The following is a 17767-nucleotide window of genomic DNA, read 5'->3' as shown; positions in this document are numbered from 1 at the left end:
AAGTCTCCTGTTTGGCTTGCTCTTTCCGTCTTTTGGAGCGAACATTTGTGCTCATGACTGGCAGCAGTGAAAACAAACCTCTTTGGTTCCAACACAAGCAGCCACAGTCCAAGGGGCAGCGAGCGCGCTTCCTCGAGGGTGACCTCAGGGGTGACCCGACACTCTCGAGGAATGTCCACGCTGGCTCTGTGCTGAGGGTGCCCTCCCCAGCTGCTGCTAGCTGTGCCAAGTGGGGATGTGTGGTGTGGTGTGACCGGAGCTGCCATTCACTGCAGCTGAGCTGTTCGCTCAGTGAATTTGGAGCTTAAATGACCAGGTTCTGACATCGCACTTTGTAAATGTGGCTTTGCTCTAATGCATTTTTTTCCTTTTAGATCGAGTGAGTCAAGCGGGCTGTCTTGCCAGACCAGCAGGTCCCATCTCTGGCTGCAGAACTGTAAGCTGGAATGGTGTCACCTCAGGGACACAGGGGCCAGAGGAGGCTTCCTGCCCTCCTGCTCTTCCCCTGGTCCAGCCACCTGACCCCCAGGCAGAGGCAGCAGCAGCCCAGGTTAGGCACTCCACACCAGGTGAGGCACATGTTTGTCCTTCTGCACCTGCCCTCCCAGCCCTGGACATGCCAAGGTGTTATTTTCTCTCTCGTGCTCAGCTCAGCAGCTCTGGTTGGTGATTGTGCAAGGCTGGAGGTGAGGCTTTTCTTTCTCCCTTCTTCCTCAGGAAAGGAAGCATTTCTGATTCTGCCTTGGAATTGGCCACTTGTAAGAAGCAGTGTTGGGGTGTGTGGGCTCTGTGTGTTCCTTGCAGCTGTGACTGCTTGCTTACTTCAACGAAGTCCTTTGCATTCACTCTTCTGGAGAAATGGTTTTATTTTTGAAATGTGGCTCAATCTCCCTGCAAAAAATATTTTAGAACTACGTATTTGTTTGCTGGATCATCTGTGGATGGCACTTCGGCTTTCAGTGCCACAATCCTGGTGCCATATAACCCAGGGTGTGATGACCTCTTACATCTGACTTAAGTTCTCTCACGCTGTCTTCATTGGACATGACCTTTGAGCTTGCTGCTGATGTATGGGGCTCCCACAGCCTGCTGGTGTGCCTGGGTTGCCACCTGCGGCGCTGAGCCAGAGGGCAGTGCCTGGGGCGGGAAGGGGATGGAAAACGGGGTGTTTGCCTTGGGGGTGAAGGCAGAGGATGAAAGGCTTCAGCCACGGAAGGGAACCCTCTCCTTCTAACTGGTAGCGCGGTTGATACCACTGTTCTATTCCTCCAGAAGCAACTGCTGTCATTGATTTCGGTGATAGCATGTATACACGTATGTGATGTATGTATACACGTACATAGCTCTCACCCACCTTACCCGCAGCGTGCTCAGCCCAAGTCCCCCGCGGCCGCCACGCACACCCCCGGCGCCCCGCAGAGGTCCCGGTTCGGCGGTGCCGGTGCGGAGGAGCGCGGGCCGCCGCTGTCCCGCGGGGCGCTCCCGGGTGCCACCGCCGCTGTCACCTGCAGCGCCCGCGCCTGCGCGCTGCCCCGCCCCCGCCAGCCCCGGCGGCGCGGCCGCGGCGCGATGGGAGGAGGAGGAGGCGGCGGCGGCGGCACCGGGCCCTGCTACGCGCGGCACCGCGTGCTCCCGCGGGCGCGGAGGTGAGCGGCAGTGGCGGGAGGGGCGCGGAGGAGATCGGGGATGGGGGCGGTGGGCTGCGCGCGGGTCTCCTCCTGGCCGCGCTGGGGCTCCGCGCTGCCGGTGTGGGGGGGTCTGGGGGGCGCGGTCAGGGAGCGCGGCGGGGTCCCCGTCACCTGCGCGGGTCTTTCTGCACCGTCCCGAGGCGGCGGAGCGCGCTCCTGGGAAACGCGTTCCCGCACCCAGACCGCGGGGTCCGGTGTCCCCCGGCGCCCCTCCAGCCGCCCCTGTCAACGGGAGGGAGCCGCCGCCGCTCCGCTCGCACAGCGGGCGTGTCCGCGGCGGGGAGCCCAGGCTCGGTCTGGTGAGGCCGCCGCTGCCTCCGTGAGGGAGACCCTCACCACTGCTCCGCAGCCTCCCGCGAAGGGGGCGCGGGCAGCTCACGCCGCGGAACAGCGCGCCCCATGGCGCCCCCTGCGGGCGGGGCGGGGCCCGTCCGCTGGGGCGGGGCGCTTGGCGGGTGCCTGGGATCCGACGGCGGGCGGGATCCTGAGGTGAGACGGCAGCGGTTGTACCTCGGGTCCGGCCGAGCTGCCCGCCGCCGCGGCGGCGCTTGAAGGGTGCTACGAAGTAAGGGTCTCCTCGGGCACCTGGGCGCGCTGCCCGACTTCCGTGAGCACCCTGGCCACGCGTCCGCTCCGGATTGAGAACAGGACGGTAAGGTGAGGGCTGTGCCCTGGCGACCCCTTTCCTTTCCTGCGGCAGGGAAGGGGAAACGGCTGGAACCCAGCCCACTGACCAAACTCGCACGGTGCCGGGGTGGCCCGGGGTCCTCTGCCCATGTGGCTCCTGTGGTAAGCCTGCCTGGGGTTCCCTTCCCAGCCTGGGAGCTCGTGCCGCATGAGGGATTTTATTGGATGAATTGAGTGGTTAAGCACTGAGTTGCAGCGATAGCGCGAGTTGTGTGTTCTTTGTAACCCACATGTTTTGGCAAGGTGAGGGAGGTGGTGGCAGCAATTCCTTTAGCTGGAGTTTACCTTTTCTGTATGGCTGCTGTTCAGACCCAGGTATCCAAATGCTGTGGTCGGGCTTTAGTGTCAAAATCGGCGTTGTTCTCATGAGAATTTGGAGGGTGCCTGGTGCAGAAACGTGGGCAGCAGGGAACATAAGGTGTGAGTGAAAGGCAGTAATATCTTGCAGTATGAATTATGAAATGCCCTTCAGCGCAACGCATTGCGCGTTTCACCTGCTCATTTGGGTATGCAAATATAATGTATGTCCGTCTGGGTGGCAACAACCATTTTTGCAAGAAACAAATTATTTTAGAGCGTTCGTCGTCTTACCAGGGGAGAAAGTTGTCCCCACCCTCAAACTTTGAAATGCATTTCCAAGTATGATTAGGTTGGCTAAGACAATGAATGAGACAAAGAAATAAGGTATTTCTTTCATGCCAAATATGGACGCAATTAAAACGTGCAGTGAAGATGTTACTTTATGGCTCTTGCACTTCTTTGGCTGTTTTGGATGATAAACATGCAATAGTGAAGTGCAATTGAGACATCTTAAGCGTTTGTTCTTTTCTCCCTCTTTAATCCTTTGAAAAGTGTGGAGAGGCTCCTTAGGAGTTAAAATTTTCCTTGGCTTTTATTACGCATCCCATTCCCGCCGTGTCTCGTTAATCTATAGTTGGAACGGCTGCATTGCTCCCTACCTCCTCTTGCTGTATTTCCTTCTTTGGAGGCACCTGCTGATACCAGCAAGCGGCCCAGTGCCTGTCCCGGCTGCCAGCTTCTCTCCTCTCCCACCCACGGTAATGGCGGGGGCGCTGGGAACATCTTGGAGCTGCTCCTCCAGCAGGCTGCAGGAGCAGGGAACTTTGACCGGTCTCCTGGTAACTGGAGCCCACCATCCTCTTACAAGCCGGTGATCTCTGTCACCTGCATCGTGCTTACCTGTCCGACGACAAAGCTGAATGCTCAGCCTTTATGCAGTGCCTTTCCTTTCATGCCTGCCTTCCAAATGCTGATTCTTCCCCTTTCCTGGTTCTGAGTGACAGTTACCTCATCCAAAGCAGTACAGGGCTCGTTGGCTTGAAAACAGTTTTTCCTGTTCTATCTATCTATGTTTCTATCTTTGCATCTTAGGCTGGGATGTTTTCTTCCCCTTGCGTTCTCCACTCCTTTTGCTAGGAGTGTCCCTCGTCTAACTCGGAAGCGCTCAGGACTGAGATCAGTCGTTTTCCACTCTTGTGTGTTAGCACTGGGACTCTGATGATTCATCGTCTGGAACGTTGTTCCACTAGGATTTGATCCCATTTTTCTTAAAGCATCTAAATTTATTGGAAGTTTCAAAATGAGGTTCTTGCACATTGCCCTGGGGGCATGGTCGGTCCTCTGTCTGTCTCTTATTTTCCTTCTTTCTTGAAATCTGTGGGAACCAAAGTGGGAAAATAATAACTGTTGAATGCTGCTTTGTGATGGTGGAAAACCAGCTAATGCATTTTTCATTTTTAAATAAGTGGTAGGGAGGGAAATCTTTTTTTCCTAGTTGAGTTTCTTTAAATTAATGCAACACTTAATTGCTTTGAGTGGTTAATGTCTTTCCACCACCTTGCACCTGCTTTTTTTATGCCTCTCTGCTTCTATGATCATGAACCTGGGAGGAGAGGCATGAACATAGAGAGCTCTGTAATAGCAGCTGGGTATTAATGCTGACTTAAATTGGAAACTCTCTGTCCCAATCCACGTTTTTTGTAGCTCTTCCCCTTCTCATCCTGCCATTAAAATATTTTCCATCATTCCCATGACTTAAACCTCATACAGGTTTTTATGTATGTTTTCTGTTCTTGTGAATACTTTGGTAATGTAGGGTATGATGTTAGAAAATCTGAAGCATGAAAAAGGAGTTTGTTGCTACCTATGCAAGCTTTTGAGAAGAAAAGGTAACAGTGGATCATTTTGGTCGGTTTCCATTGACTTCAGTGAAGCTGTGAGTGGCTGAGTCCTTGCAGACCCAGAGAGAATTTGCCCTGAGGCTTGTTTCTGTGACTTGGGTCTGTTTGAGAACACCCCAATGATGGATCTCTGGCAAAAACAGTGAAGGCTTTTCATTACTATTGTACAATGTTAAATTGATCTTGGTTGCTATTAGCTCTGTGAACCCTGCTGAAGAGACAGACAACTAACTAAATCAGTGCCAAATTTCTGATTTGATACTGCTCTTGTGCCAGTGCATTACTTCAGCTTTTTCTGTCGAGCTTTCCTGCAACTGGTTTTTGCTGAGGGGCTGCCGGTCTTTATCAAAATTTGTTGTGTGCCACCTTTGATCTTTATTAGTGAATTCCCTTTCTTTTTTTTTGAGATAACTTACAAATTTCCATACAACTGTGGGATTCTTCACTGATCTATGTTTGAAACACCTTGATTTGTTTTCTCAGAGACTTAAAAAGTATACCTGTTCTAATAGATTGGTCTTACCAAAACTGTGGGGTTTGCTGAACTCATCCTCTTACTTGAAGGTTTACTGTCAACAACAGCATCTTCATTTAGGAGGTGACAGTATAATAAACATTTCTCAAAACTGTTTTGATTCCTGTTAAGCTGCTTCATGAGGTAATGTAGATCTAAAAGCCCTCCTAAATAGGAAAGCTTTTAGCGTAGGTTACTGTTCTGTCAGCTCCTCTGTCCTTTCTCTCTCTTCCACTTACTGAACTGGCTGTGTTAACCTAGATGCTGAAGTAAGTTATAAGGGGCAGCTTAAACTGTGGTCTTTCTTCTCTTACTGCATTTTAGGAGTTAATGTAACCAGACCAACAATGGTAAAATGCAGATACTGGAAGTTTATTCTCAGTGAACATGGAGAGTTTAGGGACTGCTCACTGGTTTTCTCTTACTGACAGCTGTGTGAAAAATACAAAGGCAAAAAAAGCAGTACATTGGGCTGGATTGTTAAATCATCAATATATTTATCGTTCATTATTTTGATGCAGCTTGGATTTAAGCCATGAATTAAACAGATTCAAACAGGGGCTGTTTGATCCAGTTAATCCAGTAGCCTAGTTAATACTTATATTTTCTAACTGTGTGTAATCAGTGTGTGTAAAATTAGGAGTGAAATGATGTTTGGTTTAATAATTTGAGATATATTCTCTTACAGAATTGAAATAAACAGATTAGTAGATGGTTTTGGTATCTACTGTGGGTAATCTGAGAGGTAGTCTTATTTTTAGTTGAGTTTTTGAAATCTAGGTACCCAAAGCTATCTGAAATCTTAGTATGGCTAAATTTCATACGATTGCTTTGGCAAAGACCTTTGATTCACTGGATTTCCCTTCTGGATTAAACATTTGGTAACTGTTATACCTTCATTTTAGCATCTTTTAGCACAAGGGACAAGATCCAGTCTCTCTGATCTGAGTTTCCCATTGTGCTTTGTTGTAGGTTGCGAAGATGGTACAGTCCCCTCTTCTGTTGCTGATGCTGGCAGACTAGAGTTTGAGAGCGCGTGAAATCTGTTGCTGCTGCACTCACTATTCAATGTTTCAAACCGATCCAAGGAAGTAACACTCTCCTCTTTGGAGAGGCCATAAAATGCATGTTATGAATTGTCTCTCCTTGGTCAATGATAAAGAAAATGGGGCTATTCCAGTCACAACGGGATTAATGAACGAGGATACGACAACAGCACCTCAGCTTTCTCAGCCTGCAGCACCGCTGCCCCCTCCGCCATGTCCCCTCGCAGGGGCACCTGCAGCCCCTCCGCTCCCCCCAGGGATGCCACCACCACCACCACCTCCTCCTCCACTGCCTGGGCCAAATGTACCTCTGCCTCCACAGCTGATAAATGGGCACGACAGCCACGGCAAAAAGAAACGGATGCGGAGTTTTTTCTGGAAAACCATCCCTGAGGAGCAAGTCCGTGGTAAAACCAATATCTGGACGATTGCTGCAAGACCGCAGTATCAGATCGACACAAAGACAATTGAGGAGCTTTTTGGGCAGCAGGAAGAAACCAAGCCCCAGGACCTCCGAAGTCGGTCTTTAAAGTCTTCATTTAAAGAGACTAAAGAGGAGGTAAGAACCAAAGTCTAACCTTTCTTTTACATCATGCTGTGGGAATTGGTGTGAATTCTGACTCGCATCTGTCTCCTCTCTGTCGTGTTTCATCCATATGGCAAATGTGTGTTGATTTGAAGGAGCGGGGGAACCTCTTTATTCTTAGTGGCACAGATTTGTTGTTGAAGGAGCTAACAGTGTTTTATTATTTTAACTTGGTAAGTGCTGTGATTTGATCACCTGTTAATATAAATAAGTGGAGGGAGCTGAAGGCATCTGTATTTACTCATGTTGGATAGCTCTTGAGTCTTCAGTGGAAACATAGGTGTATTGTAACTTTTCAGCTCTTCCACTGTGTCTGTTGTTTGAACAAAATGTTCTACGTGCAAACATGAAGCAGGCAAGAGGGAAGAGAATCATATTGCAAGGGTTAATGCTGTATATACCCATGATGCCCTGGAGGCATCAAGGAAGGGAAGTACCAGTGTGACAGCTTGGAAATAAAGCGTAATATAGTGGCTAAGAGAATTTATTATTTAATTGAGATAATTTTAAAGTTTCAACTTTTGTAAATGTTGCTTTCCTGCTGATGAAAACTTTGTCATCTACCCTGCTTTTCTGAACACTAAAATAACCTCCCAGGAAGGTCTGAAGGTTGTTCCTGCTTTCTGTTCTGGTGGCAAGGTCTATACCAAGCACCTTCAGGTTCAAGCACTTCCCAGTGAACTGATAAGTAGCTTGTCTGGTTCTTAGATCCTGGTTTATAGACAGCCTCTTTGTTAAGCCTGAATTGAATTGTCTCAAGTGATCATTCTGTGAAGTAATTGGAGGGTTGAAATGTAGATTTAATCACTGGTGTGTCTCTACATACATGTTAGCTTGTAAACAAAATACAGAGGGCACAGGGTTAAGACTTGTAATGATGCATTAGTTTTTACTAAGAAAATAGGAGCTTGAAGTTGGTGGTGTCTTGCAGGACTCTGGAGATGATGTCAAAGTAAGATCAGTAGGGACGAGGTGAGAAACCAATGTACTGATAGTGTGCGTATTGTACATAGACTAAAATAAGGGGTTTAAAACAGGTATGTGTATTGCAGACTCTGAAACGCTGACATCGGGAAGGAGTAATTGGGGCCATCATCAGAGGTAGTCATTAACCTCTGCGCTGTTTTCAGGCTGTGTTCATCTTCAAATCAGGATGGTAGTGAGTGGACTTCCTGTGTAGCATACAGATGTACGCAACTCCAGCCCCATGTGTTTCCTTAGAAGCTCCCCCTTTCAGGACTGTGCTGCAGACAGGTGTATGTACACAACTCCAGCCCTGTGTGTTTCCTTAGAAGTTCTCCCTTTCAGGACTGATGTGTGGTGAAGATCTAATTACAGTAAAAATGATGATCAGTTCATAAACTGAATGTGGCCCCTAGTACAGTAGCAGAGAAAACAAGCTCCCTCCAGAACTCACACATTTTCATGTGTAGCTTGGAAATCAGCATCCTAAGAGTGATGTTGGGAGGTTAAAATTACAGGCCTGCAAAATAAGGGTTTCCCCAGGATTCAGTGCCTTGAAAGCAAAAACCTGCCTAGCTACAAGTTAATGTTTTTGTGTATCTGCCTGGAGCTGATACGGTGGTCCAGTGCATCTCCAATGCCTGATGCTTGTGCACCCTGGCGCAGGGCGCACGCAGTTCCATAGCACACGGCAGCACCGAGTTACGCTACTTCAGTGACAAAATGTGTGACTCCGTTGCTAAGCTGTGCCGAGCATGCCGCAGCAGTGTGTCAGACAGCGGTGAGCCATTTCTAGTGTGAGTTAATGGTCTTTGCAGCACTAGCTGCTTAGCAAGGAGGGAAGGAGATAATCCGCAAGAGCTATGCATTATTGGAAGTGCGGAAGCACAGATAAGCAACAGCTCACATGCTTAACGTTACTACAGGCGTCATTCAGCAGGAGTATGGACATTTGAAGCATAAGCAATGCTTGTGATTTCCGTCATCAGTGCTGTCAGCTGCCGCTCGCTTACTTTAATGTGTGATGGTTATCCTCAGCTCACTGTACCTACAGAGGCTGAAAGGAGTTTGAGGCAGGCTGGGGTACGCAACATCTGTGTGACCCTGTGGAGAGCGTGTCAGCATGGAGCTGAGGAAGCTGCAGTTCTGTTCCTGGCTGTGTCGTTGCCCTGGCTTCCCCCTTGTCCAGGGGAAGCTGGACAAGACACTTTGTGTGTCAGTATCTCTATTCCTTTTGTGTAAAACACAGCTGACTTTAGAAAGTGCTTTGTGGTCTAGCAGTGAAAATTGTTCTTTGGAGTTTAAACAGTGGAATTGGTCTAGTTGGTGTGGTATGTTAACAACAGATTTTCAAGATAAATTCACGGGCATAAATTCAAGTCAGTCACTTAGATCCAAATGTGAAAAAAGCCAGCACATGTCCAGAAGTGTGTGGCTGGCGTGTCTGCTCTTTTGGCTCAGCAAGGCTGTCCTTGGTGCAGTGGCATAGCTTCAGTGGAAGTGGTGAGGAGTGACCCCTTAGCCAGTGCTGAGGGCGCTCCCCCAGAGACTGCGGTAGAGGTAGGGGTTTAGTGATCTCCAGAGATCACTGTTGATTATGAAATCACAAAACTGGCCCCACCGAGCAGTTTTGGGAAAAGCTCTCACTTCATGTCGGAGCTTACAATACTCCATGTCCCTGTGATTTACACAGGGAATTTAGATGCCCAGCTCAGGTTAGTTGCGCTAAACATCATCATTATAACAGAAGTCCCTTTGGAGACGTGAGTCAAGCTCCTACAGCAAATGCTTTCCTTTTTGTAAACAACTCCTCGCCAAACCCTTAGGAGATTAATTAACATGTTTCCTTGACTGAAGGCTCAGTTTGCCCTATGGTTTCATCTAAGTTGAGCCTCTGAAAAATAAGGGGTATAGAGTTAAGTTTATGCACCAATTTACTTTCCCCATCCTTTAGTGGTGTTACAGTAGCACAACATGCGCTCACCCAGGTTTCACCTGGCCTGGCAGCAGAGTGGGCACAACAGCTTGTTGCCAGCCAAGGGAGCTGGTCTTGCTTTCTCGTTTGAACTGCCCCTTTGCTCCTGTCCCTCACCTCCCCCCAGTCTGAGCGCTGGCTCTGGCAGACACTGGACCCTCTGTAAACAGATTCAAGTAGCTCAGCAGAATGCTGTTGGGGTGTTTTGTTTGTTTTCTACTGGTGTAGTTTTCCGGTGTTTCAGTGAGTTTTGATGGCTTGGGAAAGGGTGCAGCAAATTCCAGAGCACTGTGCAAGGAGCTAGTGACAGAGAGAAAGATGGAAGGGGTGAATAGGATGCCTATTCAGCCGTCTCGTAGCCATTCCCTCTCTCTTATTTTCCCTGTGCTGGCTCTGATGCTCATTCCATCTTCTTGAGAGCTTATTCAACCTCTTAATCCAGCGAAGGACTAACACAGCAAAAAACCAATGAGATGAGTACCAGTGCCTGCCTAAGGGAAAGAGCAGGCTATGAATGTGACAACAGAGGATGACATGGAGCAGAACGGCCCTGTAGTAAGCTGCTGTGTTCACGCTGCCATGCTGTGGAAGTTCACCTTTCCTCAGCCACTCCAGGCAGTGTATGTGGCTCTGAGAACAGAGGCCAAAGTGTTAAACTCTGCAACAAGGATGTGTTGTAAGTGAAATGGATGCTGAAGCAGGAAGGTGTTTATAGCCTTCCTAACCTCCAGCCCTGAGCCTGTGCCACCAGGCTGTTCTATGCTTGCTGTAATTTTTAAACTCTATCCCACCATGTGAAACTCCGTTGTTCTTACCCAAAGAATACACATAATGTTTTGCTTTCACAAAGCTATCATCCACTTTGTTGTGTTCTTGTTCCTCATTGACAGTCTCAGGGCAAGAAACTTCTATTGCATTTCTGCAGTCACCACAAAGTCAATATTGATGTGAGGCTTTATGTGTCTCCCAAAACACTCCTTGATCTTTCATGTTGATTGCAAGTTTGTGTCAGAGTTCAGGAGTGCTTCCTTTTACCATCATAACAACTTCACCATGGTACTCTTGCTGAATTTCCCTGTCCCTTGATACATCTACAGCAGTGAATATTTCAGTGGCGGGTTAACACTGGTGCAACTGATGCCGTTATTACCCCGCATGATCTGTGCCTGCTGCAGATTTCAGAAATAGGCTGAGTTGAATACTGTGGTGATGAGAAGCACATTCAGTGGGACTAGGAAAGTCTGTTCTCAATCTTTAATTACAGTCCAGTGTAACTTTTCGAGTCAAGAAGTCCAAGGGTATTATTGGTGGGCAGCACTTTAAAGATCTCCTTAGGTGGCAAACAGAGATCTGGAACATGCTGTGGGGGCACCAGTGCTGAAAATGTGCCTGAATAGAACACAGGAGTAAGCTGAGCAGAATTTATAAGAAGCTGGGGTAATGTTTAAAGAGTGAAAAGTAACAGGTTGTTAGGAAGTCATGCAGACAGCTTTCTGCAAGGACAAAATCAAATGAAAGCTTGGTGGGGGAGGAAGAGTAGACATTACAAACAGATGTTAAGGCCAAGATTATGAATCTAATATGCAACTGCATGTGAGATGGAATATACTGTATTTTTGTGCATGGAGTTGTAGTTATGGAGTATCTGCCAGGTTCCCCTTTTCTCCTCCTCATGCTCCTACCTAGAAACACCTTTAAGGTGATTGAGTAATGACAGCTTTTTCAAACACTTCTGATAATCTTGAAGTGGACACCAAGCAGAGAGTGACCAAAAACTGAGCCATGTGTTTTGATTGTGTGCTTGAACAAGAAATCAGAGGGAAAAATAGAGTACAGTCATATACAGAGCAAGAAGTGTGTGTAAGGTCCTTGTACTTAAGAACAGCTATGACATTTTTATGTTGTACTGATAAGGCAGCTGCAGCTGGATCTGTAGCCATCTGTTGTTTTTCTGCAGGGGAAGATGTTAGAAAAATTCTCCACTTTTGTCTGAGGTTGTACTGTGAATCTGAGTTGTGCCATGGAAGCCAAGCTTACCCAACTGATGACCAGTCTTATTGTCACAGTTGCTGTACCTGAAAATAGTATGTACAGAAGGTTGAATATGCTTTAAAAAAAACAACAAACCAAAAGCCAACTCGAGATGGCAAAGCTTACAGTGGGGAAATCAGAGTTAGGAGTGACCAGAGCAATTGGAGACTGAAGCTGCAGTTTGAGAGGTCAGTGAGAGGTCCCTGTAGTAAAGCTTTTGAAAAAGATTAGATACTGCAGGAGGAGAGAGGGTTGAACCTGTCCTATGTTAAGGGGCTTTTCCTTAATGATCTGTTGGGGGCCTCTTGAATCCTGAGATAACAGGAGAATAAACCACAATCTGTCCTCTTATCTTGGCATATGCTAAAACTGAAGGGCTTCAGGCTCGCAGTCATCTGATTACAACCAGTATGCTGATAGATATATCCTGTGTTTGCCAGTCTTTACTGGTTTCAGAAGAGAGGAAATTCCAAAATTTCAGAAAACTCCTGAATTTGGTTCACTCTTTTCAGTAGCTGAGGAGGCTGTCTCCTGGGTGCATGTTGGGGATGGCGCATTAATCACTGTCACTACTGCTAACTGCAGACTAAGTCAATTCTGTGACAGTGCTAACATTGCGTTTATATATGTATTTCTAATTTGTGTACTGTCACAGAGGTCAAGACACCTTTCCAGCTGCCAAAACCTCAAACATAATGAGTCCAACAGCAGTCTTGAACATCTGTGTGTACCAAGTTGTTTTATTGTAGCAGTCGGGTAGCATTGTTAATGTGAAGCAGTTCTCTTGTCCTTGTAAATCTCATGACTTTTGTAGCTGTTATCGCCAAAATAGCTGTGGTAAAATTGTAACCTTTAGGATGCGATTCCCTGAAACAGGGCAAACTTCTCAGGTTTGAGCTTGTGTGCTGTTAAAGGAACAAAAGCTACTATAAAAAGTATTAATTTTTTCCGAAATTAATTAGAGGGAAAAAAATTAATGTTGCGGAGGGTTTTTTTGTCTCTTAACCTCCAGAATTGTACACTTAAGGTGGTACAGCAAATCAGCTTTAACATATAATGCGTGTGGAGACTATTATTATTATGGGTTTCTGTTTGCAAGCAAGTGGATTTGAGCATTATCTGTCTCAGGTTTCGATTCAAGATCAACTTACCTTCCTGTGGATCAGCGTGGCTGTTAGTTTGCATGTATGAAGTCAGTAGTGCATACTGACCTCTGCTTAGAACACCCATCCACATTTGTTACAAACCCTCTGAAATAAGCGGGGCTTGAAGTGTGGTGCTCACTACCCATGTGGCCTTCAAATGCAATAGTGTATTACTTGACAAGCAACATCTTGCAGATGCAGCATTATGAAATAAGCAAGAAGAATGTTTTTACTTTGTAATGAAATAAAACTTACCTTGATTCCTTCCTTCTGTAAATGTTGCTATGGTTTTTGTTCTTCACTTGGAAAAGGCTTTTGTGGTCGTGCTGTGTATTTCCCTGGTAAAAAAATAGTTCTGTAATATATGATTGTTGATAAGAAGTGACTCTGTGTATTCATTTGGCCTGTGATTTGGTGGCAGCTGCAAACAATTATCTGTAACAATTTAAGAAATGATACCTGCTATTTTCTTAGGTACTGGTACATTAATCTCTTGTTTTCTCTCCCAGGTTTCCATTTTGGATGCAAAAAGAAGTATGAACATTGGGATATTTCTCAAACAGTTCAAAAAGTAAGATTTGTTTTTTCTATGCAGCTAGTGCAAGCTATGGATGTATAAAATTATAGTAGTAATTCTCATGTTCTCATTATAGATGTAGTTCTCATGAAATGTATTGTATATTGTGCTCTATTCATTGTGGAGTTTATAATTCTGTACAGGTTTGTCATAAGTAAGTTGTCATAATTTGTTTTCTAAGATGTTCAGTTTTGAGTGCCATTATGACTTAGCACCAAACATTTAGAGTTTGCTACTATGGACCAGTTGAAGTGAGTTTTCAGGTATAGTTCAGGGGAATCCTTATATCTCATGTAATACTGTGTGAGAGCTGCTTTTCACTGGCTTCCTTTTTTTTTATAAAGAATTAATAGAAAGGGGTGAGGTGGGGAATTCCTTTTTAGGAGCTAGCAGTTTCAGTGTTATCTTTATTCACTGATAATGTTGCCCGTCAGTAAAGGCATCACTGAAAGTGGTATTAGAACAGTCCTGCTGTGGACAATGATACATAACCTCATTACAGTTCCTTTGAGTAGCTTTGGCATGGGTTTTTGGTTCTTTTTAACTGTTCACCCTGCAAGTATTAGAAATGTGTATGCTCAATTGTTTCTTCAAGGTCTGCTGAATCCATCATTGAAGATATTTATCATGGAAGAAGTGAGCCCTATGGTTCTGAACTGCTGCATGAATTTCTTAAATTATTACCAGAAGCAGAAGAGGTAAACAATGGTTTTACATGGAACTTGTGTTTTGTAGAGTTCTACTGTCTGGGATTCCCAAAGCCTTACTGAGGCTAGGGGTAGGAAACCACTGAGTGCAAGGGTTTCATCTTCATTTGGTATGTGGTATTGAGGTCACAATCAAGTAGTTTCACTTACTTGTAAGGTGCTTCTTAATGAAAGTAGTGATAAAGGTATTCTTGTTTCTCTGATGTTCCTTACAATGTACTTTTTGTCCCATAAACATTTTAATAAGAGCTGGAACCCTCCTGTGTGCAGATAACTGCTGGGGTGGACTGGTGGTGTTGTCATAGAACTCAGAATCAAAGCATATCCTAATGCAAATTAAGTTTCATTTCTTGGCACCTGCCTCATGTTTTCCCATTGCAGTGCCTGCATATTGAGTACTGGTAGTCCTATGCTACTGTCTCTTCTCCCTTCTGGCTTGCTGTCTACTTGTTGATCTGGGATCTGCCCACTCCTGCGCCTGGGTTGTTGGGTTCCAACAGGGAGGAAAGATTGCTCCACTGTGCAGCCCCCATAGGATTTGCTAACATGGCTTAGTGTTCCAAACAAGGTGTGTTAGGAGGCACAGAACTACCAGCAGTACCTTCTGCAAAGTCTCCATAGTCACCATATGACCAGCATACAAGTGCTGCTTTCTCCCCTTCCAGCTCCAACCTTCAAGTCCATTCGCATGATTAAAGATGTGAAGCTTCACTGACTGACCTGGGAGCCCTGCTTAATGATGCAAAGTTCCTTGTCTGCTCACATACTTGCACTGACCCATTTGTATGTACTTGAGAGAAATGTATACCACAAACTTGACAAAATTAGCATTAGAATTGCTTGAGTGCTTCACATCAAAGTGATGGTGGAAACCTGGGGAACTGCTAGTTAATGTCCATGTACAGATCAACCTCAACACACATGCTTTACCACTTCAAGGTCATACTGTCAAAGCACTGTTTCCTCTGTGCAGCTGCAAACCTCACATCCAGTCAACAGCAAAACATCTATCATGTTGCTGCCAAATATATAATCCTAAATCAGGCTGCTTTTGCAGGGAATCTTGTAAAAGCAGTGTTGTGTTATTATATTTGATTAATACACTTTTTGAGGTTAGGGAATATCAACAAGCTGAAATGTAATTAATCTAAAAAAAAAAAAAAGGTGACAGTTCTGGGAGCTCAAAACTATTCCCCCTTACGTCTTTATTTGGCTTTCAGTACATATTCATCTATTTGAACAGAATTTATCTCCTTCCTCTGAAAGAGTCATACAGAGGAGAACAGTAAAAGGAAGTGGCTCCTAGTTAGCTTTGTGTAAATTCAGCAGATTAGACTAGAAGAAAGGTATTTTTATTTCTTTTCTTCTTTCTGGTTTAGATCTTGGTTGATATTTTACAACAAGTAGAAAATGTTTCCAATAGTGTACTTGTATGTGATAGAAACGGAATTCAGCCAGAATGGGAAGTTGCTGAATTCTGTCAGAATTTTATCTGCAATACTCGGCTAGATGCTTTAGATATCCAGTAGTTTCTGCTAGGAGTGAAAAGGTATATTTATTTCCCATTAGATGATTTGACAACAGCGTCCCTCCTCAAGTGGGGCCAGAGCACTTAAGAAGTGTTTTTAAGAAGGTACTTGAGAAATTAATAGAAGAAATCTTATGGTGCAGAGGAGCATTAGAAATTAAGGGGCATTAGATGTTAGATTTGTTGGGTGTGCCCAAGAGAAGGCTGGAAAGAGGCTTGTTCCTAGTGTGCAGGTATTTATATGTATTTAATTAGTTCCGTGCTCCAGAGATCTCATTGCTCACTGTCAGGAAAGGGAGAAGACCCCCTTTCTCTTTGTTATTCTCCCCGTAATTGTTTAACTTCTTGGGAGCATTCTCCTCAAGAGCTGGGCTGGAGGGGCAGGACAGGGAGAAGATGCTGAGTGTTAGGTACTGATGCTTCAGCAGGTATGGATAAACATGTCAGTGCCTTCATGTCCTCCATGCTTCAAAGAATAAGTGGGTCCAATAACCCATTTACTGCCATGGCTCCTAAGATTTTAGCTTAGTCAGGTAAAATGCTCATTCTCTTTAGGAGCTTCAGAACTTTTGTTGTTCATCTTTCCCAGCATTTTTTTGGCCCACATGTATGTTCATTGTTCTCCCTTCTTTTTTGTTAGTTTATTGTCTGCCTCCAAGTCTGAATACCTGTCTCCTGGAATAGCAATTCACCATTTGCTACGGGGAAGCCACCAGAACTATACAGTCCCTCTCCACAGTCAAATAATCCAAAATCACTAGAGATGTCAGATGAAGTGGTGTTATTTGTTCTGCTGGTCCCTATTCTGTTTAATAGTCTCTAATGTCTCTCCAGTGTGGTGGTTGTCTCTGGCAAAGTGTCATCGCATTGGCCTATCCCTGCAGAACATTGTACCTGTCCTAAGCAAGGGTTTCGTGGGATTACCTTTAGATACATCCTGTTTTCCTGAAGACCTGCTTTGTTTTTGTAGGGGTTGAGAATTACTCTGAGCAGAGACTTGAGCAGTCAGATGCTAAAAAGGTTAGTTGTTATTCAGTTACCAGGGTGAACTCTTGGTGTAACCATGGGTGGGCTTCTGCAGTGTCTCTTTGTATGCACTTCTTTTCAGCAGCTTGGGTATTTACAGTCACATTTCCCAATGGCATAGTTGTCTTGCAGGTTGGAATGAGAGCCAAGTACCCCCTGCCAGGCATGGGCTCCACCCCAGTGTTTGGAGATACCATCTACTTTCTCTTTTATACAGTACCACGAATCCTTAGGCTGTGAAAGTTAAAGGATGGGAAGAGAGGAATACCATTCCTGGTCAAAGCTTTAGAAAGGGCAACTTGGGCCATCATGTTTCTTCTTTCTTTACTGGCAACCGATTCAGTTTGTCTAGTGTGAATAAACACTGGCTTTATACTCCAGTGTTATCTTATCAAGAAGTGTGATACATAGTCACGTTACCTGAACGTGCCCCGGTCACCAGTTTGACGTATGTGACATATTTTACATAATTTCAGCCTATATTATTTCAGGCTTCTGATGGATGTTCCAGCATCTTTGAGATGGAGCAGCTTTTTGACAGCAGAGGCTAAGTCCCAGGCTAACAAATAGATGTAACATCCGTTGTCTTTAAAACTACCTTTTTGCAGTATTGTAATGTGGCCACTTTATATGCAGGAATAGGTCTCACTGCTAGTAATTTTCTAGCTGTTTTCTATGAAAAAACCCAGCAGCTGTTAAAGCTGTTGGGATTTTTGTGTACAACTGGCAAATACTGGCTCTTTGGATGTTTTTGCTGATGTGAATAAGACCATTATTGAAATGCTGGCACTGCTGCGAAGTCTTTTGTCAACTGAAAATGTCTGAGTATTTTTAAATGTTTCATTGGAGAAACTTGACAAGTTCCTGACGCTGGTAAACCTGGAGCTTGCTGCAGGGTTCCACTGGATGTTTTGTTCAGGGCTGTGGGTGTGGCACCAGCCCAGCCATGATACAGTGGTTAAAGAAAACAGACCAAGGAAAGGTATAAAAATTCTCCAGCACTAATAAGTAAGATATGATCACTGGTTTAGTGTAAGCCTTGCTGGAAGCCCTGCTCTTTGTGCCTTACTGTGGTTGGCAGTTTTGTAAGAGG

General features: G+C 45.4%; 1 protein-coding gene across 3 annotated transcripts in view; it reads left to right on the top strand.

The window, feature by feature from the left end:
* Positions 1 to 1546: 1546 nt before the first annotated feature.
* FHDC1 (FH2 domain containing 1) overlaps positions 1547 to 17767 on the top strand; it is a 36538-nt gene continuing 20317 nt past the window's right edge. The window contains exons 1-4 of one of the 3 annotated variants that reach the window (XM_061476496.1): positions 1547 to 1646; positions 6063 to 6695; positions 13346 to 13407; positions 14009 to 14111. In XM_061476496.1, coding sequence (XP_061332480.1) covers positions 6213 to 6695; positions 13346 to 13407; positions 14009 to 14111 — 648 coding nt within the window. In that variant the 5' untranslated portion in view covers positions 1547 to 1646; positions 6063 to 6212. Of the gene's footprint in view, positions 1647 to 2175; positions 2346 to 6062; positions 6696 to 13345; positions 13408 to 14008; positions 14112 to 17767 lie in introns of those variants that run through there. The other 2 variants (XM_061476503.1, XM_061476487.1) reach the window with 2 other exon arrangements.

Source organism: Pezoporus flaviventris, unplaced genomic scaffold, assembly GCF_033815535.1.
Source record: "Pezoporus flaviventris isolate CSIRO_AGI_PZ_B2104156 unplaced genomic scaffold, CSIRO_AGI_Pfla_v1 ptg000002l, whole genome shotgun sequence".
In the NCBI taxonomy this organism is placed as follows: Eukaryota; Metazoa; Chordata; class Aves; order Psittaciformes; family Psittacidae; genus Pezoporus; species Pezoporus flaviventris.
Note: the sequence above shows the minus strand (reverse complement) of the source record. Positions and strands in the feature narration are given on the sequence as shown.